General features: G+C 51.1%; 1 protein-coding gene across 1 annotated transcript in view; it reads left to right on the forward strand.

Moving 5' to 3' along the window:
- The window catches only part of HHATL (hedgehog acyltransferase like), a 27,841-nt gene extending 10,933 nt beyond the window's left edge, over window positions 1-16,908 (forward strand). Inside the window, exons 4-7 of the mRNA XM_060247941.1 lie at window positions 406-441; window positions 1,259-1,460; window positions 10,379-10,520; window positions 16,593-16,908. Of these exons, the coding sequence (XP_060103924.1) occupies window positions 406-441; window positions 1,259-1,460; window positions 10,379-10,520; window positions 16,593-16,714 (502 nt within the window). The 3' untranslated portion in view covers window positions 16,715-16,908. The remainder of the gene's footprint in view (window positions 1-405; window positions 442-1,258; window positions 1,461-10,378; window positions 10,521-16,592) is intronic.
- The last annotated feature ends 4,357 nt before the right edge of the window (window positions 16,909-21,265 follow it).

Raw genomic sequence — 21,265 nt, forward strand, 5'->3', positions numbered from 1 at the left:
TCATTCCAGCAGCTGCAAGTGGAGGAGTGGGGAATCAAACCCAGTTCTCCCAGATAAGAGTCCGCTCACTTAACCACTATGGCTGACCCAAGGTCATTCCAGCAGCTGCAAGTGGAGGAGTGGGGAATCAAACCCGGTTCTCCCAGATAAGAGTCCGCTCACTTTACCACTACACCGAACCAACTCTTGTAAGCTCCAGGAGGATTGGCTACATCGGGGGGTGTAGCCAAATATGCAAAGGAGCTCCTGCTAATAAAAAAAAAATAGTCCTTTGTTAGTCAACTCCCTGTAACTTGTATACCAGGCTTCTGTGTAAACACCAGGGATGGAATCAGGATCCAAGACCAACTAATGATGAAAATCTATGATTTAAAAAAAAAATGTTCTTTTTTTTAAATCTTTCAGGCACTTCGACAGAGGAATTAACGACTGGCTATGCAAGTAAGGCTGCCCCTCCCTGTCACTTCCCTTTTATTGGGGTCTCTGTGAAATGTCCAGTTCTTGGAACAAACCACTGCTTGTGAGAAGGGAAACAAGAAGCCTGAACAGTTTTGAATAGGATTGTCAGGCTAAGCTAGTGGGAGAACAGATGGGATAGGGATGTGGGGAAGGTTGCTATTAGTGATGGCATGACATTGCTTCCGAGGGGGAGGGGGACCTAGAAGTGACATCATGCATATCTAGGAATTGCCAGAAACTCTATGGTAAAAGCCACTGAGTTCCCAGCAATTCCTAGAGAGGTCTGACGTTAGTAATGGCTGCTTTAAAAAAAATGCTTTCCCACTGGACACTTGAGTGACTCCGTTATTGTAAACCACTGTAGTTTTGGGACTCCAATATATTTTTTTTACATCTGTAGGAAGATATCCGCATGCTTTACCCAAAATTAATCCTTCCTTCCTTCCTTCCTTCCTTCCTTCCTTCCTTCCTTCCTTCCTTCCTTCCTTCCTTCCTTCCTTCCTTCCTTCCTTCCCTCCTTCCCTCCTTCCTTCCTTCCTTCCTTCCTTCCTTCCTTCCTTCCTTCCTTCCTTCCTTCCCTCCTTCCCTCCTTCCCTCCTTCCTTCCTTCCTTCCTTCCTTCCTTCCTTCCTTCCTTCCTTCCTCCCTCCCTCCCTCCCTCCCTCCCTCCCTTCCTTCCTTCCTTCCTTCCTTCCTTCCTTCCTTCCTTCCTTCCTTCCTTCCTTCCTTCCTTCTTGCATAATTATATAGAATTATAGCTCTCAGCTTCTCTGCTTTTATTTTGTTTTCTTTCCTCCCAGATATGTCTATGATAACATTGGTGAGAACCACGACAACATCTTGAAGGAGCTCCTAGCCACGATTTCCACCTTTGCCATCACCACCCTTTGGCTGGGACCCTGTGAGATTGTTTACATTTGGTCCGTCTGCAACTGCTTCGGCCTCAATTTCGAGCTCTGGGTACAGAAGTTCTTTCAGCTGGAGCCGTTTGGTGGGATGGAGGTGAGATGTGAACCCATGACAGACAGGGTGCGGGATGCGCCAGGCTTTGGCAGTGGTTCCCTCCAGTCATGCATCTCACTGAATCATAGAATCACAGAGTTGGAAGGGACCTTCAAGGTCATCTAGTCCAACCCCCTGCACAATGCGGGAAACTCACAAACACCTCCTCCTAAATTCACAGGATCCTCATTGCTGTCAGGTGGCCATCTAGCCTCAGTTTCAAAATCTCCAAGGAAGGAGAGCCCACCACCTCCTGAGTTAGAAGGGACTTCTAGGGTCATCTAGTCCAACCCTCTGCACAAGGCAGGAAACTCACAAACACCTCCCCCTAAATTCACAGGATCCTCATTGCTGTCAGATAGTCATCTAGCCTCTGTTGAAAAACCTCCAAGGAAGGAGAGCCCACCACCTCCTGAGTGGAAGGGACCCCTCAGGGTCATCTAGTCCAACCCCCTGCACTATGCAGGAAACTCACAAACACCTCCCCCTAAATTCACAGGATCCTCATTGCTGTCAGATGGTCATCTAGCCTCTGTTTCAGAATCTCCAAGGAAGGAGAGCCCACCACCTCCTGAGTTGGAAGGGACCCTTCAGGGTCATCTAGTCCAACCCCCTGCACTATGCAGGAAACTCACAAACACCTCCCCCTAAATTCACAGGATCCTCATTGCTGTCAGATAGTCATCTAGCCTCTGTTGAAAAACCTCCAAGGAAGGAGAGCCCACCACCTCCTGAGTTGGAAGGGACCCTTCAGGGTCATCTAGTCCAACCCCCTGCACAAGGCAGGAAACTCACAAACCCCTCCCCCTAAATTCACAGGATCCTCACTGCTGTCAGATGGCCATCTAGCCTCTGTTTCAGAATCTCCAAGGAAGGAGAGCCCACCACCTCCTGAGTTAGAAGTGACCTCCAAGGTCATCTAGTCCAACCCCCTGCACAATGCAGGAAACTCACAAACACCTCCCCCTAAATTCACAGGATCCTCACTGCTGTCAGATGGCCATCTAGCCTCTGTTTCAGAATCTCCAAGGAAGGAGAGCCCACCACCTCCTGAGTTAGAAGGGATCTCCAAGGTCATCTAGTCCAACCCCCTGTACTATGCAGGAAACTCACAAACACCTCCCCCTAAATTCACAGGATCCTCATTGCTGTCAGATGGTCATCTAGCCTCTGTTTTCATAATCTCCAAGGAAGGAGAGCCCACCACCTCCTGAGTTGGAAGGGACCCTTCAGGGTCATCTAGTCCAACCCCTGCACTATGCAGGAAACTCACAAACACCTCCCCCTAAATTCACAGGATCCTCATTGCTGTCAGATAGTCATCTAGCCTCTGTTGAAAAACCTCCAAGGAAGGAGAGCCCACCACCTCCTGAGTTGGAAGGGACCCTTCAGGGTCATCTAGTCCAACCCCCTGTACTATGCAGGAAACTCACAAACACCTCCCCCTAAATTCACAGGATCCTCACTGCTGTCAGATGGCCATCTAGCCTCTGTTTCAGAATCTCCAATGAAGGAGAGCCCACCACCTCCTGAGTTGGAAGGGACCTCCAAGGTCATCTCGTCCAACCCCCTGCACAAGGCAGGAAACTCACAAACACCTCCCCCTAAATTCACAGGATCCTCATTGCTGTCAGATGGCCATCTAGCCTCTGTTGAAAAACCTCCAAGGAAGGAGAGTCCACCACCTCCTGAGTTGCAAGGGACCTCCAGGGTCATCTAGTCCAACCCCCTGCACAACGCAGGAAACTCACAAACCCCTCCCCCTAAATTCACAGGTTCCTCACTGCTGTCAGATGGCCATCTGGCCTCTGTTTCAGAATCTCCAAGGAAGGAGAGCCCACCACCTCCTGAGTTAGAAGGGACCTCCAAGGTCATCTAGTCCAACCCCCTGCACAATGCAGGAAACTCACAAACACCTCCCCCTAAATTCACAGGATCCTCACTGCTGTCAGATGGCCATCTAGCCTCTGTTTCAGAATCTCCAAGGAAGGAGAGCCCACCACCTCCTGAGTTAGAAGGGATCTCCAAGGTCATCTAGTCCAACCCCCTGTACTATGCAGGAAACTCACAAACACCTCCCCCTAAATTCACAGGATCCTCATTGCTGTCAGATGGTCATCTAGCCTCTGTTTTCATAATCTCCAAGGAAGGAGAGCCCACCACCTCCTGAGTTGGAAGGGACCCTTCAGGGTCATCTAGTCCAACCCCTGCACTATGCAGGAAACTCACAAACACCTCCCCCTAAATTCACAGGATCCTCATTGCTGTCAGATAGTCATCTAGCCTCTGTTGAAAAACCTCCAAGGAAGGAGAGCCCACCACCTCCTGAGTTGGAAGGGACCCTTCAGGGTCATCTAGTCCAACCCCCTGTACTATGCAGGAAACTCACAAACACCTCCCCCTAAATTCACAGGATCCTCACTGCTGTCAGATGGCCATCTAGCCTCTGTTTCAGAATCTCCAATGAAGGAGAGCCCACCACCTCCTGAGTTGGAAGGGACCTCCAAGGTCATCTAGTCCAACCCCCTGCACAAGGCAGGAAACTCACAAACACCTCCCCCTAAATTCACAGGATCCTCATTGCTGTCAGATGGCCATCTAGCCTCTGTTGAAAAACCTCCAAGGAAGGAGAGTCCACCACCTCCTGAGTTGCAAGGGACCTCCAGGGTCATCTAGTCCAACCCCCTGCACAACGCAGGAAACTCACAAACCCCTCCCCCTAAATTCACAGGTTCCTCACTGCTGTCAGATGGCCATCTAGCCTCTGTTTCAGAATCTCCAAGGAAGGAGAGCCCACCACCTCCTGAGTTAGAAGGGACCTCCAAGGTCATCTAGTCCAACCCCCTGCACAAGGCAGGAAACTCACAAACACCTCCCCCTAAATTCACAGGATCCTCACTGCTGTCAGATGGCCATCTAGCCTCTGTTTCAGAATCTCCAAGGAAGGAGAACCCACCACCTCCTGAGTTGGAAAGGACCCCCCAGGGTCATCTAGTCCAACCCCCTGTACTATGCAGGAAACTCACAAACACCTCCCCCTAAATTCACAGGATCCTCATTGCTGTCAGATGGCCATCTAGCCTCTGTTGAAAAACCTCCAAGGAAGGAGAGTCCACCACCTCCTGAGTTGCAAGGGACCTCCAGGGTCATCTAGTCCAACCCCCTGCACAACGCAGGAAACTCACAAACCCCTCCCCCTAAATTCACAGGATCCTCACTGCTGTCAGATGGCCATCTAGCCTCTGTTTCAGAATCTCCAAGGAAGGAGAGCCCACCACCTCCTGAGTTAGAAGTGACCTCCAAGGTCATCTAGTCCAACCCCCTGCACAATGCAGGAAACTCACAAACACCTCCCCCTAAATTCACAGGATCCTCACTGCTGTCAGATGGCCATCTAGCCTCTGTTTCAGAATCTCCAAGGAAGGAGAACCCACCACCTCCTGAGTTGGAAAGGACCCCCCAGGGTCATCTAGTCCAACCCCCTGCACAAGGCAGGAAACTCACAAACACCTCCCCCTAAATTCACAGGATCCTCATTGCTGTCAGATGGTCATCTAGCCTCTGTTGCAAAACCGCCAAGGAAAGAGAGCCTTCCTCGGGTGATGGTGATGGTCAGGGGTCGTTTTGTAGAAAAATAGGTGGTGGAGCTCATTAGCATAACTCATTAGCATATGCTGCCCCCTCCCAGCCAAAAGCAACCCAACAAAAGAAAGCAAAGCCCCAGGAAAGTGAAGCCTGCTTGGGTTGGCTAGAGATCCAGCCAGCCCAAGCAGGCCTCGCTCACCTGGGGCTCTCCTGGGCCTCCCAGTCAAAAGGCCAGCAAGCCACCTGCTGCCCCAAATCACATAAGGAGTGGAGAAAGGATGATGTGGGCTTCTCCAGGGGTTGATGAGGGCTGCTGGGGGTGTGGCAAAGCTCCAGGTGCCTGGCTGGCTGCCTCCTCTCCTAATCCAGGGATTGTTATGCAGCTGCACCTCCTATTCAACGGGCAAGGCAGGTAGGTGGGGAGGAAGAGGGGGACCCTCAGAAAGGTTCAGGAGGTGCGCTCCTGTGAGCTCCTGCGGAATCTGAGGCGTGGTGATGGCGGCTCACACAATCTCTCTCGGAACAAAGGATTAACCCCCCCTCTCCGCACTTGCCACTAGTTGGGGGGCAGAGGAGACTTACCAGCAATGCGGGAATTTCAGCGTCACTGCCGGCAACCTGGCAGTATTGTTTCTGGTGCAAGCTAGAAGTGATGCCATCACTTTGCGGGACAACTCATGGACATTCTGGCGTTTGGGTCAAAACTCTGTGGTAGATGCCATGTTTTGCCATAGTGTTTTTACCAAAATGCCACAGTGTGGCAGGCAACGTAATGATGTCACTTCCAGTGTGCGCTGGAAGTGACATCACTGAGTCACTGGCAACGATACTGAGACATTGGAGAAGGCCTTTCTCGTGTTCGGTAAGTCCCCCCGCCACCCAGGTGATCAGCGACAGGGGGATTGGGTCTGGGGTTGGAGATGCCCCTTCCCTAGTGGAAGAATAGCAGTCATAGGTGCCACAGTTCCAATCTCAATCTCCTGCGTGATTGAGGCTTGTTGTTGGCCCTCCAGAGAAACTGGTTGGCCACTGTGTGAGACAGGATGCTGGACTAGATGGACCCTCACTGGTCTGATCCTGCAGGGTTCTTCTGGTGTTCTTCTCAGAGGAAAACCTCAGCCTCTCTGCCCTGATGCTGGCCATCCAGAGAAACTGCTTGCTTGGCCACTGTGTGAGAGGATGCTGGACTAGATGGAGCCTCACTGGTCTGATCCAGCAGGGCTCTTCTGATGTTCTTCTCAGGGGAAAGTCTCTGCCTCTCTGTCCTGTTGTTGGGCCTCCAGAAGAACTAGTTGGCCACTGTGTGAGACAGGAGGCTGGACTAGATGGACCCTCCCTGGTCTGATCCAGCAGGGCCCTTCTGATGTTTTTATCAAAGGAAGGCCTCAGCTTCCAAGGCTTGTTGTTGGCCCTCCAGAGGAACTGGTTGACCACTTTATGAGACAGGATGCTGGACTAGATGGAGCCTCACTGGTCTGATCCAGCAGAGCTCTTCTTATATTCATATCAAGGGAAGGCCTCGGCCTCTCTGCCCTGTTGTTGGCTCTCCAGAGGAACCGGTTGGCCAATGTGTGAGACAGGAGGCTGGACTAGATGAACCTTCACTGGTCTGATCCAGCAGAGCTCTTCTTATATTCATATCAAGGGAAGGCCTCAGCCTCTCTGCCCTGTTGTTGGCCCTCCAGATGAACTGGTTGGCCACTGTGTGAGACAGGAGGCTGGACTAGATGGACCTTCACTGGTCTGATCCAGCAGAGCTCTTCTTATATTCATATCACGGGAAGGCCTCAGCTTCTATGCCCTGTTGTTGGCCCTTCAGAGTGTTGGTCTGCAGTACAACAGCTAGATTTGGATCTACTAGCACCTTAGAGACCAACTACATTTTCAGGATATGAGCTTTTGAGACTCAAAGCTCCCTTCGTCAAGTTCTGCACCATGTTGTTGGCCCTCCAGAGGAACTGGCTGGCCACTGAGTGAGACAGAAGGCTGGACTAGATGGACCCTCACTGGTCTGATCCAGCAGGGCTCTTCTGATGTTCTTCTCAGGGGAAGGCCTCAGTCTCTCTGCCCTGTTGTTGGCCCTCCAGAGGAACTGGTTGGCCACTGTGTGAGACAGGAGGCTGGACTAGATGGACCCTCACTGGTCTGATCCAGCAGGGCTCTCCTGATGTTCTTCTCAGGGGAAGGCCTCGGCCTCTCTGCCCTGTGGTTGGCCCTCCAGAGGAACTGGCTGGCTAATAAGTGAGACAGAAGGCTGGACTAGATGGACCCTCACTGGTCTGAAGCGACCCCGTGGCGCAGAGTGGTAAAGCAGCAGTACTGCAGTACTGTGATCTGAACTCTGCTCACGGCCTGAGTTCTATCCCAGCGGAAGCTAGTTCAGGTAGCCAGCCCAAGGTTGACTCAACCTTCCATTCTTCCGAGGTCGGTCAAATGAGTACCCAGCTTGCTGGGGGGAAAGTGTAAAAGACTGGAGAAGGCAATGGCAAACCACCTTGTAAAAAGTCTGCCATGAAAACGGTGTGAAAGCAACGTCACCCCGGAGTCGGAAACAACTGGTGCTTGCACAGGGGACCTTTCCTTTCCTTTACTGGTCTGACCCAGCAGGGCTTCTCTGATGTTCTTAACAGGGGAAGGCCTCAGCCTCTCTGCCCTTTTGCTGGCCCTGCAGAGGAACTGATTGGCCACTGTGTGAGACAGGAGGCTGGACAGAATGGACCTCTAGTCTGATTCAGTAGGGCTTTTCTGATGCTCTTAACAGGGGAAGGCCTCAGCCTCTATGCCCTGTTGTTGGCCCTCCAGAGAAGAAGAAGAAGATTATATTGGATTTATATCCTGCCCTCCACTCCAAAGAGTCTCAGAGCAGCTCACAATCTCCTTTACCTTCCTCCCCCACAACAGACACCCTGTGAGGTGCGTGGGGCTGAGAGGGCTCTCACAGCAGCTGCCCTTTCAAAGACAACCTCTGCCAGAGCTATGGCTGACCCATGCTAGCAGGTGCAAGTGGAGGAGTGGTTGGCCACTGTATGAGACAGGAGGCTGGACTAGATGGACCCTCACTGGTCTGATCCAGCAGGGCCCTTCTGATGTTTTTATCAGAGGAAGGCCTCAGCTTCTAAGGCTTGTTGTTGGCCCTCCAGAGGAACTGGTTGACCACTTTATGAGACAGGATGCTGGACTAGATGGACCTTCACTGGTCTGATTCAGCAAGGCTCTTCTGATGGTTTTATAAGAGGAAGGCCTCAGCTTCTATGCCCTGTTGTTGGCCCTTCAGAGGAACTGACTGGCCAATGTGTGAGACTGGATGCTGGACTAGATGAACCTTCACTGGTCTGATCCAGCAGAGCTCTTCTTATATTCATATCAAGGGAAGGCCTCAGCCTCTCTGCCCTGTTGTTGACCCTTCAGAGGAACTGGTTGGCCACTGTGTGAGACAGGAGGCTGGACTAGATGGACCCTTTCTGGTCTGATCCAGCAGAGCTCTTCTTATATTCATATCAAGGGAGGCCTCAGCCTCTCTGCCCTGTTGTTGGCCCTCCAGAGGAACTGGTTGGCCAATGTGTGAGACAGGAGGCTGGACTAGATGGACCTTCACTGGTCTGATCCAGCAGAGCTCTTCTTATATTCATATCAAGGGAAGGCCTCAGCCTCTCTGCCCTGTTGTTGGCCCTCCAGAGGAACTGGTTGGCCACTGTGTGAGACAGGAGGCTGGACTAGATGGACCTTCACTGGTCTGATCCAGCAGAGCTCTTCTTATATTCATATCAAGGGAAGGCCTCGGCCTCGGACTCTCTGCCCTGTTGTTGGCCCTCCAGAGGAACCAGTTGGCTAATGTGTGAGACAGGAGGCTGGACTAGATGGACCTTCACTGGTCTGATCCAGCAGAGCTCTTCTTATATTCATATCAAGGGAAGGCCTCGGCCTCTCTGCCCTGTTGTTGGCCCTCCAGAGGAACCGGTTGGCCAATGTGTGAGACAGGAGGCTGGACTAGATGGACCTTCACTGGTCTGATCCAGCAGAGCTCTTCTTATATTCATATCAAGGGAAGGCCTCGGCCTCTCTGCCCTGTTGTTGACCCTTCAGAGGAACTGGTTGGCCACTGTGTGAGACAGGAGGCTGGACTAGATGAACCTTCACTGGTCTGATCCAGCAGAGCTCTTCTTATATTCATATCAAGGGAAGGCCTCGGCCTCGGCCTCTCTGCCCTGTTGTTGGCCCTCCAGAGGAACCAGTTGGCTAATGTGTGAGACAGGAGGCTGGACTAGATGGACCTTCACTGGTCTGATCCAGCAGAGCTCTTCTTATATTCATATCAAGGGAAGGCCTCGGCCTCTCTGCCCTGTTGTTGGCCCTCCAGAGGAACTGACTGGCCACTGTGTGAGACAGGAGGCTGGACTAGATGGACCTTCACTGGTCTGATCCAGCAGAGCTCTTCTTATATTCATATCAAGGGAAGGCCTCGGCCTCTCTGCCCTGTTGTTGGCCCTCCAGAGGAACCGGTTGGCCAATGTGTGAGACAGGAGGCTGGACTAGATGGACCTTCACTGGTCTGATCCAGCAGAGCTCTTCTTATATTCATATCAAGGGAAGGCCTCGGCCTCTCTGCCCTGTTGTTGACCCTTCAGAGGAACTGGTTGGCCACTGTGTGAGACAGGAGGCTGGACTAGATGAACCTTCACTGGTCTGATCCAGCAGAGCTCTTCTTATATTCATATCAAGGGAAGGCCTCGGCCTCTCTGCCCTGTTGTTGGCCCTCCAGAGGAACCGGTTGGCCAGTGTGTGAGACAGGAGGCTGGACTAGATGGACCTTCACTGGTCTGATCCAGCAGGGCTCTTGTGGTGTTCTTCTCAGGGGAAGGCCTCGGCCTCTCTGCCCTGTTGTTGGCCCTCCAGAGGAACCGGTTGGCCAATGTGTGAGACAGGAGGCTGGACTAGATGGACCTTCACTGGTCTGATCCAGCAGAGCTCTTCTTATATTCATATCAAGGGAAGGCCTTGGCCTCTCTGCCCTGTTGTTGGCCCTCCAGAGGAACCGGTTGGCCAATGTGTGAGACAGGAGGCTGGACTAGATGGACCTTCACTGGTCTGATCCAGCAGAGCTCTTCTTATATTCATATCAAGGGAAGGCCTCGGCCTCTCTGCCCTGTTGTTGGCCCTCCAGAGGAACTGACCGGCCACTGTGTGAGACAGGAGGCTGGACTAGATGAACTCTCACTGGTGTGAAACAGCAGGGCCCTTCTAATGTTCTTAGAATAGACCAGGGCTATTGAAATTTTTTGACTCACAAATCTGTTCACTCACAAGCTCGTATCTTTGGCTTCTCTCCTGGGCAGGCCAAGATGTCGGAAGCGATGTCCAGGAGGATCAGGGGCTTCTTTGGAGCAGCTAATTTTTGGGCCATCGTCCTGTACAACATTCTTGCCCTCAACAGCTTGGACTTTGCCGACGTTGTTGCTCGGAGAATTCTCCTAGCAGGTAAAGTTCCTCAAAACGCCACCTCGGATCATTTGAGAGACAGGAGCATTCGGGGTGAACAGAGACCTGGGGCAATTATGTCAGGGCATTGGTGATCATCCAGGAATTTTACCAGTCTCTATGGTAAAGGACATAGAGATTAGGAGAATTGCTAGAGCACTGCAGCCCCGTGGCGCAGAGCGGTAAAGCAGCAGTACCGCAGGACTGTGGTCTGAACTCTCTGCTCGCGACCTGAGTTCGATTCCGGCGGAAGCTGGATTCAGGCAGCCGTAGAGTTGCCAAGTCTAATTCAAGAAATATCTGGGACTTTGGGGGTGGAGCCAGGAACAAGGGTGGGACCTGGGGATTGGCAAGCCTAGGTAGCCGGCCCAAGGTCGACTCAGCCTTCCATCCTTCCGAGGTCGGTCAAATGAGTCCCCAGCTTGATGGGAGGAAAGTGTAGACGACTGGGGAAGGCAACGGCAAACCACCCCGTCAAAAGTCTGCCATGAAAACAGTTGTGAAAGCAACGTCACCCCAGAGTCAGAAATGACTGGTGCTTGCACGGGGGACCTTTCCTTTCCAGAGCACTGCAAACGCTATGATGTTGCTCCCTCATTTTTCCTCCCACTGCTCAATTGAGCAAGAGGGATGACTGTGGCATGCAGGTGGAAGTCTGCTCAGGGAGTCGCCGGCTGGAGATTTTGGGGGTGGAGCCTGAGGAGAACAGAGTTTGGGGGAGGGACTTCAGTGGGGCCTATTTTCATTGAGTCCACCTTCCAACGTGACCATTTTCTCCAGCTGAACTGATCTCTATTGTCTGGATATCCATTGTGATCCCAGGAGATTTCTAGCTACCATTTGGAAGTTGGCAACCTTAGTTTCTTACCATAGCGGGAAACCTGGGAACACTATTCTCCCCATCTACAGTTTATCCTCACAACAACCTTGTGATGTAGGGCATGAGACTGGGATGGGCCCCAAGAGGAAATCATTGGCCCATAGTCTCCCAAGCCCCAGGCAGACAGATCTGTAGCTCTTTGGGGTTTCTGGTGAGAGGGAATAATCATTGTACCACTTCAAGCTTGTGGTCTAGATTTCTCTCAGGAACTGATTCAGATAGCCATTTCAGTCTGAAGCAGCAGAACAAAATTTGGGGCCAGTGGTACCTTTAAGACCAACAAAGTTTTAATTTTGGGTATATGCTTTTTTCTTTGCAGAGTAAAAGCTTTGGCACAGCACACAGGTGTAATTAGCTAAAAGAAACTTTACTATAAATTAGGGAAGGGTTACATGGAAGTGAAAACAGCAAACATCCTAACTGTCTAAGCCAGGAGTGTCGAACTCATTTGTTATGAGGGCTGGAAATGAGACCTTGTCGGGCCGGGCAGGGCAGTGTTGGGCCGGGCCTTGCGTGTACCTATTTAAGATTAGGTAGCAGAGATATAAATTTACAGAGATATAAATTTGAGATTTACAAACACCAGCACAATTTTAACAGAAAGGAAGAACGCATTTCCATCCACCAATCTTGGTACCCAGCTCTGCAAAACACCCTACAGACTATAAATTGCAGAAAGTCTCAGAACAACCAGCACATTCCACAGAACAATCAGCACAGTCAACAACCATCTTCCTTATCTTCACACCCCTTCCAACCCTCCCAGCAATTAACACAGAACAATGGTCACATTCAACAGCCAGTTTCCTTATCACTACCCTTCCAGGAAGCCCCACCAAACAATGGGCACATCCACAAACCAATTGCCCTTTCACCACACCCCCTCCAGCCTAGAAATAGCAGCTCTCCAGCAGCCCTGGCCCCACTCAATGCACAGCAGCCAAGAAGGTCAGAGCGCCTGCTCCGGCTGCAATGCCACTGAGGATGTTCTCCCGCAGCCGAGAACGAAACGTCTGGAAGGAAAACTTTCTCCAGTAGAACATGGCACTTGAGCCCGAAAGATTCTACAAGCCCTAGTGATATAAATGTTATAAAGAACACAAACAAACAGGAATATATATTTTCAAAAAACTTTAAACAAGCTTAAAACGTTAGCGCTCATTGAAGATGCTTTATTTGTATTTCTCCTGTAGGAACCAGGGAACTGGGCAAAGGAAGATCTGGCTCTTTCTGTCCTTCCCCAGGGGAATGGGGGGGGAGGCTCAGCCAATAGAAGGAAGAGAAGCTTGGCTCAGTGGCTCTGCTGTGCAACTGAGAGAGCCTGGCAAAGCAAGCTGTTCCTCCCCCCCTCCCAAGGGAGGAGCCTCAGCCAATGGAGAAAACAGAGGTTTTGCTCTGTAGCTCCTGTGCAAATGAGCAAGCTTTCCAAAGCGAGCTGTGATGCAGAAGGAAGCAAGATACAGGGGGAAGGAAGCGGATGACAACCAGTTGCTGCAGGGCCTGATAGGAGCCCACCTAGGGCCTGATTCGACTCCCAAACTGTAAGCTAAGCTACATCTGGTCTATTGGATGGTGTGGTGAGAACAAAGGAGAGTAAGTTTCCCACTCTCCCCACCAAGACAAGTTACCTGTAGCATCCTCAGTCTACTGATTAGCTGATCTTAAGACCATCTTATTACACATAGTGCCGCCTTCTCTCTGGCAGGAAATATATGCCTGACAGCTCATTGGCTCTAAGCTAACTAAGAATTAGCACACGTCAACAAACAGGTTAACGTTTTCATGACTGAATTGAACTTGCAAACTCCAGCAACGTTACCCTGTTAGGGTTTCCAGGTCTAACTCAAGAAATATCTGGGGACTTTGGGGGTGGAGCTGGGAACAAAGGTGTGACAAGCCCAACTGAACTGTGAATAAAGTTCTGGCCATCACATTTAAAGGAACGGCATGCCTTTGAAATGCCTTCCCTTTATTGGAAATAACGAAAGTGTTATGGCCGTGCTTTGGAACCCAGAGAGACAGTGAGCTTCAACGTTGCAAACAAGAGAACACCAGGATTATAGAAGAAGAAGATATTGGATTTATATCCCGCCTTCACTCCGAAGAGTCTCAGAGCAGCTCACAATATCCTTTACCTCCCCCCACCCCCACAACAGACACCATGTGAGGTAGATGAAGATATTGGATTTATATCCCGCCTCCACTCCGAAGAGTCTCAGAGGGGCTCACAATCGCCTTAACCTTCCCCCCCCCCCACACACAACAGACACCCTGTGAGGTAGATGAAGATACTGGATTTCTATCCTGCCCTACACTCCGAAGAGTCTCAGAGGGGCTCACAATCTCCTTTACCTCCCCCCCCCCCACAACAGACACCCTGTGAGGTAGAAGAAGATATTGGATTTATATCCCGTACTCCACTCCGAAGAGTCTCAGAGGGACTCACAATCTCCTTTACCTCCCCCCCCCCCCACACAAGACACCCTGTGAGGTAGATGAAGATATTGGATTTATATCCCGCCCACTCCGAAGAGTCTCAGAGGGGCTCACAATCTCCTTTACCTTCCTCCCCCACAACAGACGCCCTGTGAGGTAGATGAAAATATTGGATTTATATCCCGTCCTCCACTCCGAAGAGTCTCAGAGGGGCTCACAATCTCCTTTCCCTTCCCTCCCCACAACAGACACCCTGTGAGGTAGATGAAGATACTGGATTTATATCCTGCCCTCCACTCTGAAGAGTCTCAGAGCGGCTCACAATCTCCTTTACCTTCCTCCCCCACAACAGAGCCAGTTTGGTGTAGTGGTTAAGTGTGCGGACTCTTATCTGGGAGAACCAGGTTTGATTCCCCACTCCTCCACTTGCACCTGCTAGCATGGCCTTGGGTCAGCCATAGCTCTGGCAGAGGTTGTCCTTGAAAGGGCAGCTGATCTGAGAGCCCTCTCCAGCCCCACCCACCTCACAGGGGGTCTGTTGTGGTGGAGGAAGGTAAAGGAGATTGTGAGCCGCTCTGAGACTCTTCGGAGTGGAGGACAGGATATAAATCCAATATCTTCTATCTTCTTCTTCTTCTTCACAACAGACACCCTGTGAGGTAGATGAAGATATTGGATTTATATCCTGCCCTCCACTCCGAAGAGTCTCAGAGCGGCTCACAATCTCCTTTACCTTCCTCCCCCACAACAGACACCCTGTGAGGTAGATGAAGATATTGGATTTATATCCCGCCCTCCATGACAAAGAGTCTCAGAGGGGCTCACAATCTCCTTTACCTTCCGCCCCCACAACAGACGCCCTGTGAGGTAGATGAAAATATTGGATTTATATCCCGCCCTCCACTCCGAAGAGTCTCAGAGGGGCTCACAATCTCCTTTCCCTTCCTTCCCCACAACAGACACCCTGTGAGGTAGATGAAGATATTGGATTTATATCCCGCCCTCCACTCTGAAGAGTCTCAGAGCGGCTCACAATCTCCTTTACCTTCCTCCCCCACAACAGAGCCAGTTTGGTGTAGTGGTTAAGTGTGCGGACTCTTATCTGGGAGAACCAGGTTTGATTCCCCACTCCTCCACTTGCACCTGCTAGCATGGCCTTGGGTCAGCCATAGCTCTGGCAGAGGTTGTCCTTGAAAGGGCAGCTGATCTGAGAGCCCTCTCCAGCCCCACCCACCTCACAGGGGGTCTGTTGTGGTGGAGGAAGGTAAAGGAGATTGTGAGCCGCTCTGAGACTCTTCGGAGTGGAGGACAGGATATCAATCCAATATCTTCTATCTTCTTCTTCTTCACAACAGACACCCTGTGAGGTAGATGAAGATATTGGATTTATATCCCGCCCTCTACTCCGAAGAGTCTCAGAGGGGCTCACAATCTCCTTTCACTTCCTCCCCCACAACAGACACCCTGTGAGATAGATGAAGATATTGGATTTACATCCCGCCCTCCACTCCGAAGAGTCTCAGAGGGGCTCACAATCTCCTTTCCCTTCCTCCACCACAACAGACACCCTGTGAGGTGGGTGGGGCTGAGAGGGCTCTCACAGCAGCTGCCCTTTCAAGGACAACCTCTGCCAGAGCTATGGCTGACCCAAGGCCATTCCAGCAGCTGCAAGTGGAGGAGTGGGGGAATCAAACCCCGGTTCTTCCAGTAAGAGTCCACACACTTCACCACTACACCAAACTGGCTCTCCAGCAGCCGCAATCTAGTTGGACAGGCTGCCTTAGGCCACCTATAGGGGGCTAGTGGTCCAGTTTGAATGAACCTATGGGTCGGGAGCAGGGTGGAGTTTCACTGTAGATAACCAAGCCAAGGTCTGGGGGGTTTTCATGCTTATGTAATTGAAATCACTTGATTGAAAGTCCTCATTCTTCCCACTGAACCCAGTATTTAACAGAAGGATAGGGGCACCTTCCTTTGGGGCTCATAGAATTGGACCCCCTGGTCCAATCTTTTTGAAACGCGGAGAGTGTTTTGAGGAGAGGCGCCAGATGCTATGCTGCAAATTGGTGCCTCTACCTCCACCAACAGCCCCTGCGGATTGATTCTCCATTATACCCTATGGGAATCGGTCTCCGTAGGCAATAATGGAGCGCCCCGCAGACATTTCTTCCCCCCTCCTTTCTGAGGACCCTGAAGCAGAGGGAGGGCCCCCAAACCAGGGGATCCCCTGCCCCCTAGAAAAATATGTGTATCTGAAGATGTGTGCATGCGCCTGAAAGCTTATACCCAGAATTAAAAGTTCTTTGGTCTTCAAGGTGCCATGGGACTCCAGCTTCATTCTCAGGAACTGCTCCTTCTTTAGCCGGTGTTATCTGACCACACCCAGATTAAAAAATCTCTTCCTGTGCGCTGAGGCCTGGCTGACTGTGACCAATTCCCCACTGCCTTACCCCGCTGTCGTTCTCCTGTGGGGCTCCAGTCGGATTTCGCTCAAGCTGTCCGAAGCGACAACTCGCTTCGCCTCTGGTTTTTAGAGGATCTTGCTTGCTGCGTGAAAGAGGAGGAGCGAGTCATCGTTTCGGGGCAGCTTGTGCGCAATCTGACAGAAACCCCTGCGAAGAGGAGAGTGAGAGCGGGGTAAGGCTAGAGGGGAATCAGTCTTTCTCTCCTTCCCTCTCAGGCACCTGGTTTTTTGGCCGCTGTGTGACATGTTGGCCCGATCCAACATGGCTTCTCTTACGTTCCTATGTCCTTAGGTTTCCCTCTCAGCACTTTATCTATCTGGTTCATCACTTACTGTGGCGTCCAGCTGATCAAGGAGCGAGAGAGGCTACTGGCCATCCTAGAGGAGAAGGAAGGCAAGCAGAAGGGCGAGTGACGCGGCGGAGAGACAGACGCCCGCTTCCAAGATGGTGGCTGCCGCTCTGTGTCCTAACAGGCCGGGCGAAGCCAACGCCGCTGAGTACTCCGTCCCCTGCTACAAAGCTGTACGGTCAGCCGTGTACAAACTCACTTGTTTAATAATATCCCTTTTCCCATTTAAATAATAATAAAAAAATATTTTCTATAAGATGTCAACGCAACCGGTGTGCATTGGTGTTTCCGTTTCGCACAACGTGTGGAGACAAGAAGCTGTGTTCTACTGAATCAGACCCTCGGTTAGGATTGCCAAGTCTAATTCAAGAAATAACTGGACTTTGGTGGCGTAGCCAGGAGACTTTGGGGTGAGCCAGGAGACATTGGGGGTGGAGCCAGGAGCAAGGCTGTGACAAGCATAACTGAACTCCAAAGGGAGTTCTGACTGTCATATTTAAAGGGACCGCACACCTTTCATATGCCTTCTCTCCATTGGAAATAATGAAGTCCTTCTTCACCCAAAGGGTGATTAACATGTGGAATTCACTACCACAGGAAGTGGTGGTGGCTACAAGCATAGCCAGCTTCAAGAGGGGGTTGGATAAAAATATGGAGCAGAGGTTCATCGGTGGCTATTAGCCGCAGTGTGTATATGTGTGTGTGTGTGTGTATACACACACACACACACACATATATCAGCCACTGTGTGGACACAGAGTGTTGGACGGGATGGGCCATTGGCCTGATCCAACATGGCTTCTCTTATGTTCTTATGTGACTCAGAGTGCTGGACTGGATGGGCCATTGGCCTGATCCAACATGGCTTCTCTTATGTTCTTATATGACACAGAGTGTTGAACTGGATGGGCCATTGGCCTGATCCAACATGGCTTCTCTTATGTGGCTCAGAGTGTTGGACTGGATGGGCCATTGGCCTGATCCAACATGGCTTCTCTTATGTTCTTATATGACACAGAGTGTTGAACTGGATGGGCCATTGGCCTGATCCAACATGGCTTCTCTTATGTTCTTATGCGACACAGAGTGTTGGACTGGATGGGCCATTGGCCTGATCCAACATGGCTTCTTTTATGTTCTTATGTGACACAGAGTGTTGGAATGGATGGGCCATTGGTCTGATCCAACATGGCTTCTCTTATGTTCTTATGCGACACAGAGTGTTGGACTGGATGGGCCATTGGCCTGATCCAACATGGCTTCTTTTATGTTCTTATGTGACACAGAGTGTTGGAATGGATGGGCCATTGGTCTGATCCAACATGGCTTCTTTTATGTTCTTATGTGACTCAGAGTGTTGGACGGGATGGGCCATTGGCCTGATCCAACAGGGCTTCTCTTATGTTCTTATGAAGGATAAAGGCACCTTCCTTGAGGGCTCATAGAATTGGGCCCCCTGGTCCAATCTTTTTGAAACTTGGTGGATGTTTTGAGGAGAGGCTTTGGATGCTATGATGCAAATCTGGTGCCTCTACCTTTAAAAAATAGCCCCCCAGAGCCCCAGATACCCACAGATCAATTCTCCATTATACCCTATGGGAATCGGTCTCCATAGGGAATAATGGAGTGCCCAGCAGACATTTTCCTCTACCCCCCCCCCCCACACTTTTTGAAAACCCTGAAACGGGGGGGTGGGAGGGCCTGGGGATTATGAAACCAATAAGAGAATCACGACAAAGAGCGGGGGAAGAAACCTAAGGTTTCCGTGATATCCATTGTCCAAATTACTACAAAGAAAGAACAAATGAATCAAATTTATATATTCTCATACACTCTCATATAAAACAGTCTCTCATACTCCCTGAAGAAATCCCTTGGTGCCTGTTGCATCAACCATCACCAGTGGTCTGACCTAGCCTCAGATCGCAAAGCATGGAGGCACACCATCCACCAGGCTGTCTCTTCCTTTGAGAACGCACGTATAGCTGGTCTTGAGGACAAAAAGAGATTGAGGAAGAATCGCACTGCTACAGCACCAACCCTGAATCAGACTTTTCCCTGCAGCCACTGTGGCCGGACCTGCCTGTCCCGCATTGGGCTTGTCAGCCACCAGCGAGCCTGCAGCAGACGTGGACTACTGCACCTTTCTTAAATCTTCGTTCGCGAAGTCAAGCCGAGAGAGAGATATACACTCTCATACAAAACACTATAAATATTCATACCCTGACAACAGAACACTCAATAACCCAGACATTTGGGTCCTTCTTTCTGGGGTACTGAGTGCTCTATTATCAGGGCATGAGTGGTTATAGTGTTTTGTATGAGAGTGTTTAAGAGAATATATAAATTCATTTGTTCTTTTTATCTTAATTTGGAGACTGGATGAAGAAGAAGATGACATTGGATTTATATTCTGCCCTCCACGCAAGAGTCTCAGAGTGGCTCACAATCTCCTTTACCTTCCGCCCCCACAACAGACACCCTGTGAGGTGGGTGGGGCTGGAGAGGGCTCTCACAGCAGCTGCCCTTTCAAGGACAACCTCTGCCAGAGCTATGGCTGACCCAAGGCCATTCCAGCAGGTGCAAGTGGAGGAGTGGGGAATCAAACCTGGTTCTCCCAGAGAAGAGTCCGCACACTTAACCACTATGGCTGACCCAAGGCCATTCCAGCAGGTGCGAGTGGAGGAGTGGGGAATCAAACCCGGTTCTCCCAGATAAGAGTCCGCACACTTAACCACTATGGCTGACCCAAGGCCATTCCAGCAGGTGCAAGTAGAGGAGTGGGGAATCAAACCTCGTTCTCACAGATAAGAGTCCGCACACTTAACCACTATGGCTGACCCAAGGCCATTCCAGCAGATGCAAGTGGAGGAGTGGGGAATCAAACCTGGTTCTCCCAGAAAAGAGTCCGCACACTTAACCACTACACCAAACTGGATATCATGGAAACCTTAGGTTTCTTTCTGCAACCCCAGATTCTTGTCCTCTGGTTGCTAGACTTCAAGTGGTTAGGAGCAATCCGGAAGCTTCCTGACTCGTCTTCCTCACAATGACGGCAATACTGAAGGCGTTACAAGTTGCCCCTTTGATAACTCTCCTGCGTGACCTGGGTTCTGAGACATCCCCAGAAGGTCGAATGAATCACGGACAGTCCGGTCGGTACAGTTCCATGATGCAGCAATGAGAAGATCCGTGACGACTGAATTCCACCCGCCATTCTAGGAAAACTGACGCGCTCCGTCCTCTCACAAAGAGTCTAAATTTAAACAGGCAGCTGGTTCGGCTGGAATTCTGCAGAGGGATCTAAACTTAGATGCCAGCGGAGCGAGCGATCTACGGAAGAGGCTGAAGAGGAGCGTTGGCAGCGGGGTTTCTCTTTCTGATGGGGCCAAGCTTCTCTTTCTCTACCGCAGGGGTCCCCAACCCACTGTCCTTGAACCGGTACCGGTCTGTGGCCTGTTAGCAACCGGGCCATGAGTGGTATAATTATTTCATCATATGCTACAATGTCCTAAGAAGAAGATGACAACTTTGGATTTATATCCTGCCCTCCACTCCGAATTTCAGAGTCCCAGAGCGGCTCACAATCTCCTTTCCCTTCCTCTCCAACAACAGACACCCTGTGAAGGTGGGTGGGGCTGAGAGGTCTCTCACAGAAGCTGCCTTTTCAAGGACAACCTCTGCCAGAGCTATGGCTGATCCAAGGCCATTCCAGCAGCTGCAAGTGGAGGAGTGGGGAATCAAACCCAGTTCTCCCAGATAAGAGAGCTATTTCTGACCCAAGGCCATTCCAGCAGCTGCAAGGGGAGGAGTAGGGAATCAAACCCGGTTCTCTCAGATAAGAGAGCTATGGCTGACCCAAGGCCATTCCAGCAGCTGCAAGGGGAGGAGTAGGGAATCAAACCCGGTTCTCTCAGATAAGAGAGCTATGGCTGACCCAAGGCCATTCCAGCAGCTGCAAGGGGAGGAGTGGGGAATCAAACCCGGTTCTCTCAGATAAGAGAGCTATGGCTGACCCAAGGCCATTCCAGCAGCTGCAAGGGGAGGAGTAGGGAATCAAACCCGGTTCTCTCAGATAAGAGAGCTATGGCTGACCCAAGGCCATTCCAGCAGCTGCAAGGGGAGGAGTGGGGAATCAAACCCGGTTCTCTCAGATAAGAGAGCTATGGCTGACCCAAGGCCATTCCAGCAGCTGCAAGGGGAGGAGTGGGGAATCAAACCCGGTTCTCTCAGATAAGAGAGCTCTGGCTGACCCAAGGCCATTCCAGCAGCTGCAAGTGGAGGAGTGGGGAATCAAACCCGGTTCTCCCAGATAAGAGAGCTCTGGCTGACCCAAGGCCATTCCAGCAGCTGCAAGAGGAGGAGTGGGGAATCAAACCCGGTTCTCCCAGATAAGAGAGCTCTGGCTGACCCAAGGCCATTCCAGCAGCTGCAAGGGGAGGAGTGGGGAATCAAACCCGGTTCTCCCAGATAAGAGAGCTCTGGCTGACCCAAGGCCATTCCAGCAGCTGCAAGGGGAGGAGTGGGGAATCAAACCCGGTTCTCTCAGATAAGAGAGCTATGGCTGACCCAAGGCCATTCCAGCAGCTGCAAGGGGAGGAGTGGGGAATCAAAC

Source organism: Heteronotia binoei, chromosome 10 (assembly GCF_032191835.1).
Source record: "Heteronotia binoei isolate CCM8104 ecotype False Entrance Well chromosome 10, APGP_CSIRO_Hbin_v1, whole genome shotgun sequence".
Classification (NCBI taxonomy): domain Eukaryota; kingdom Metazoa; phylum Chordata; class Lepidosauria; order Squamata; family Gekkonidae; genus Heteronotia; species Heteronotia binoei.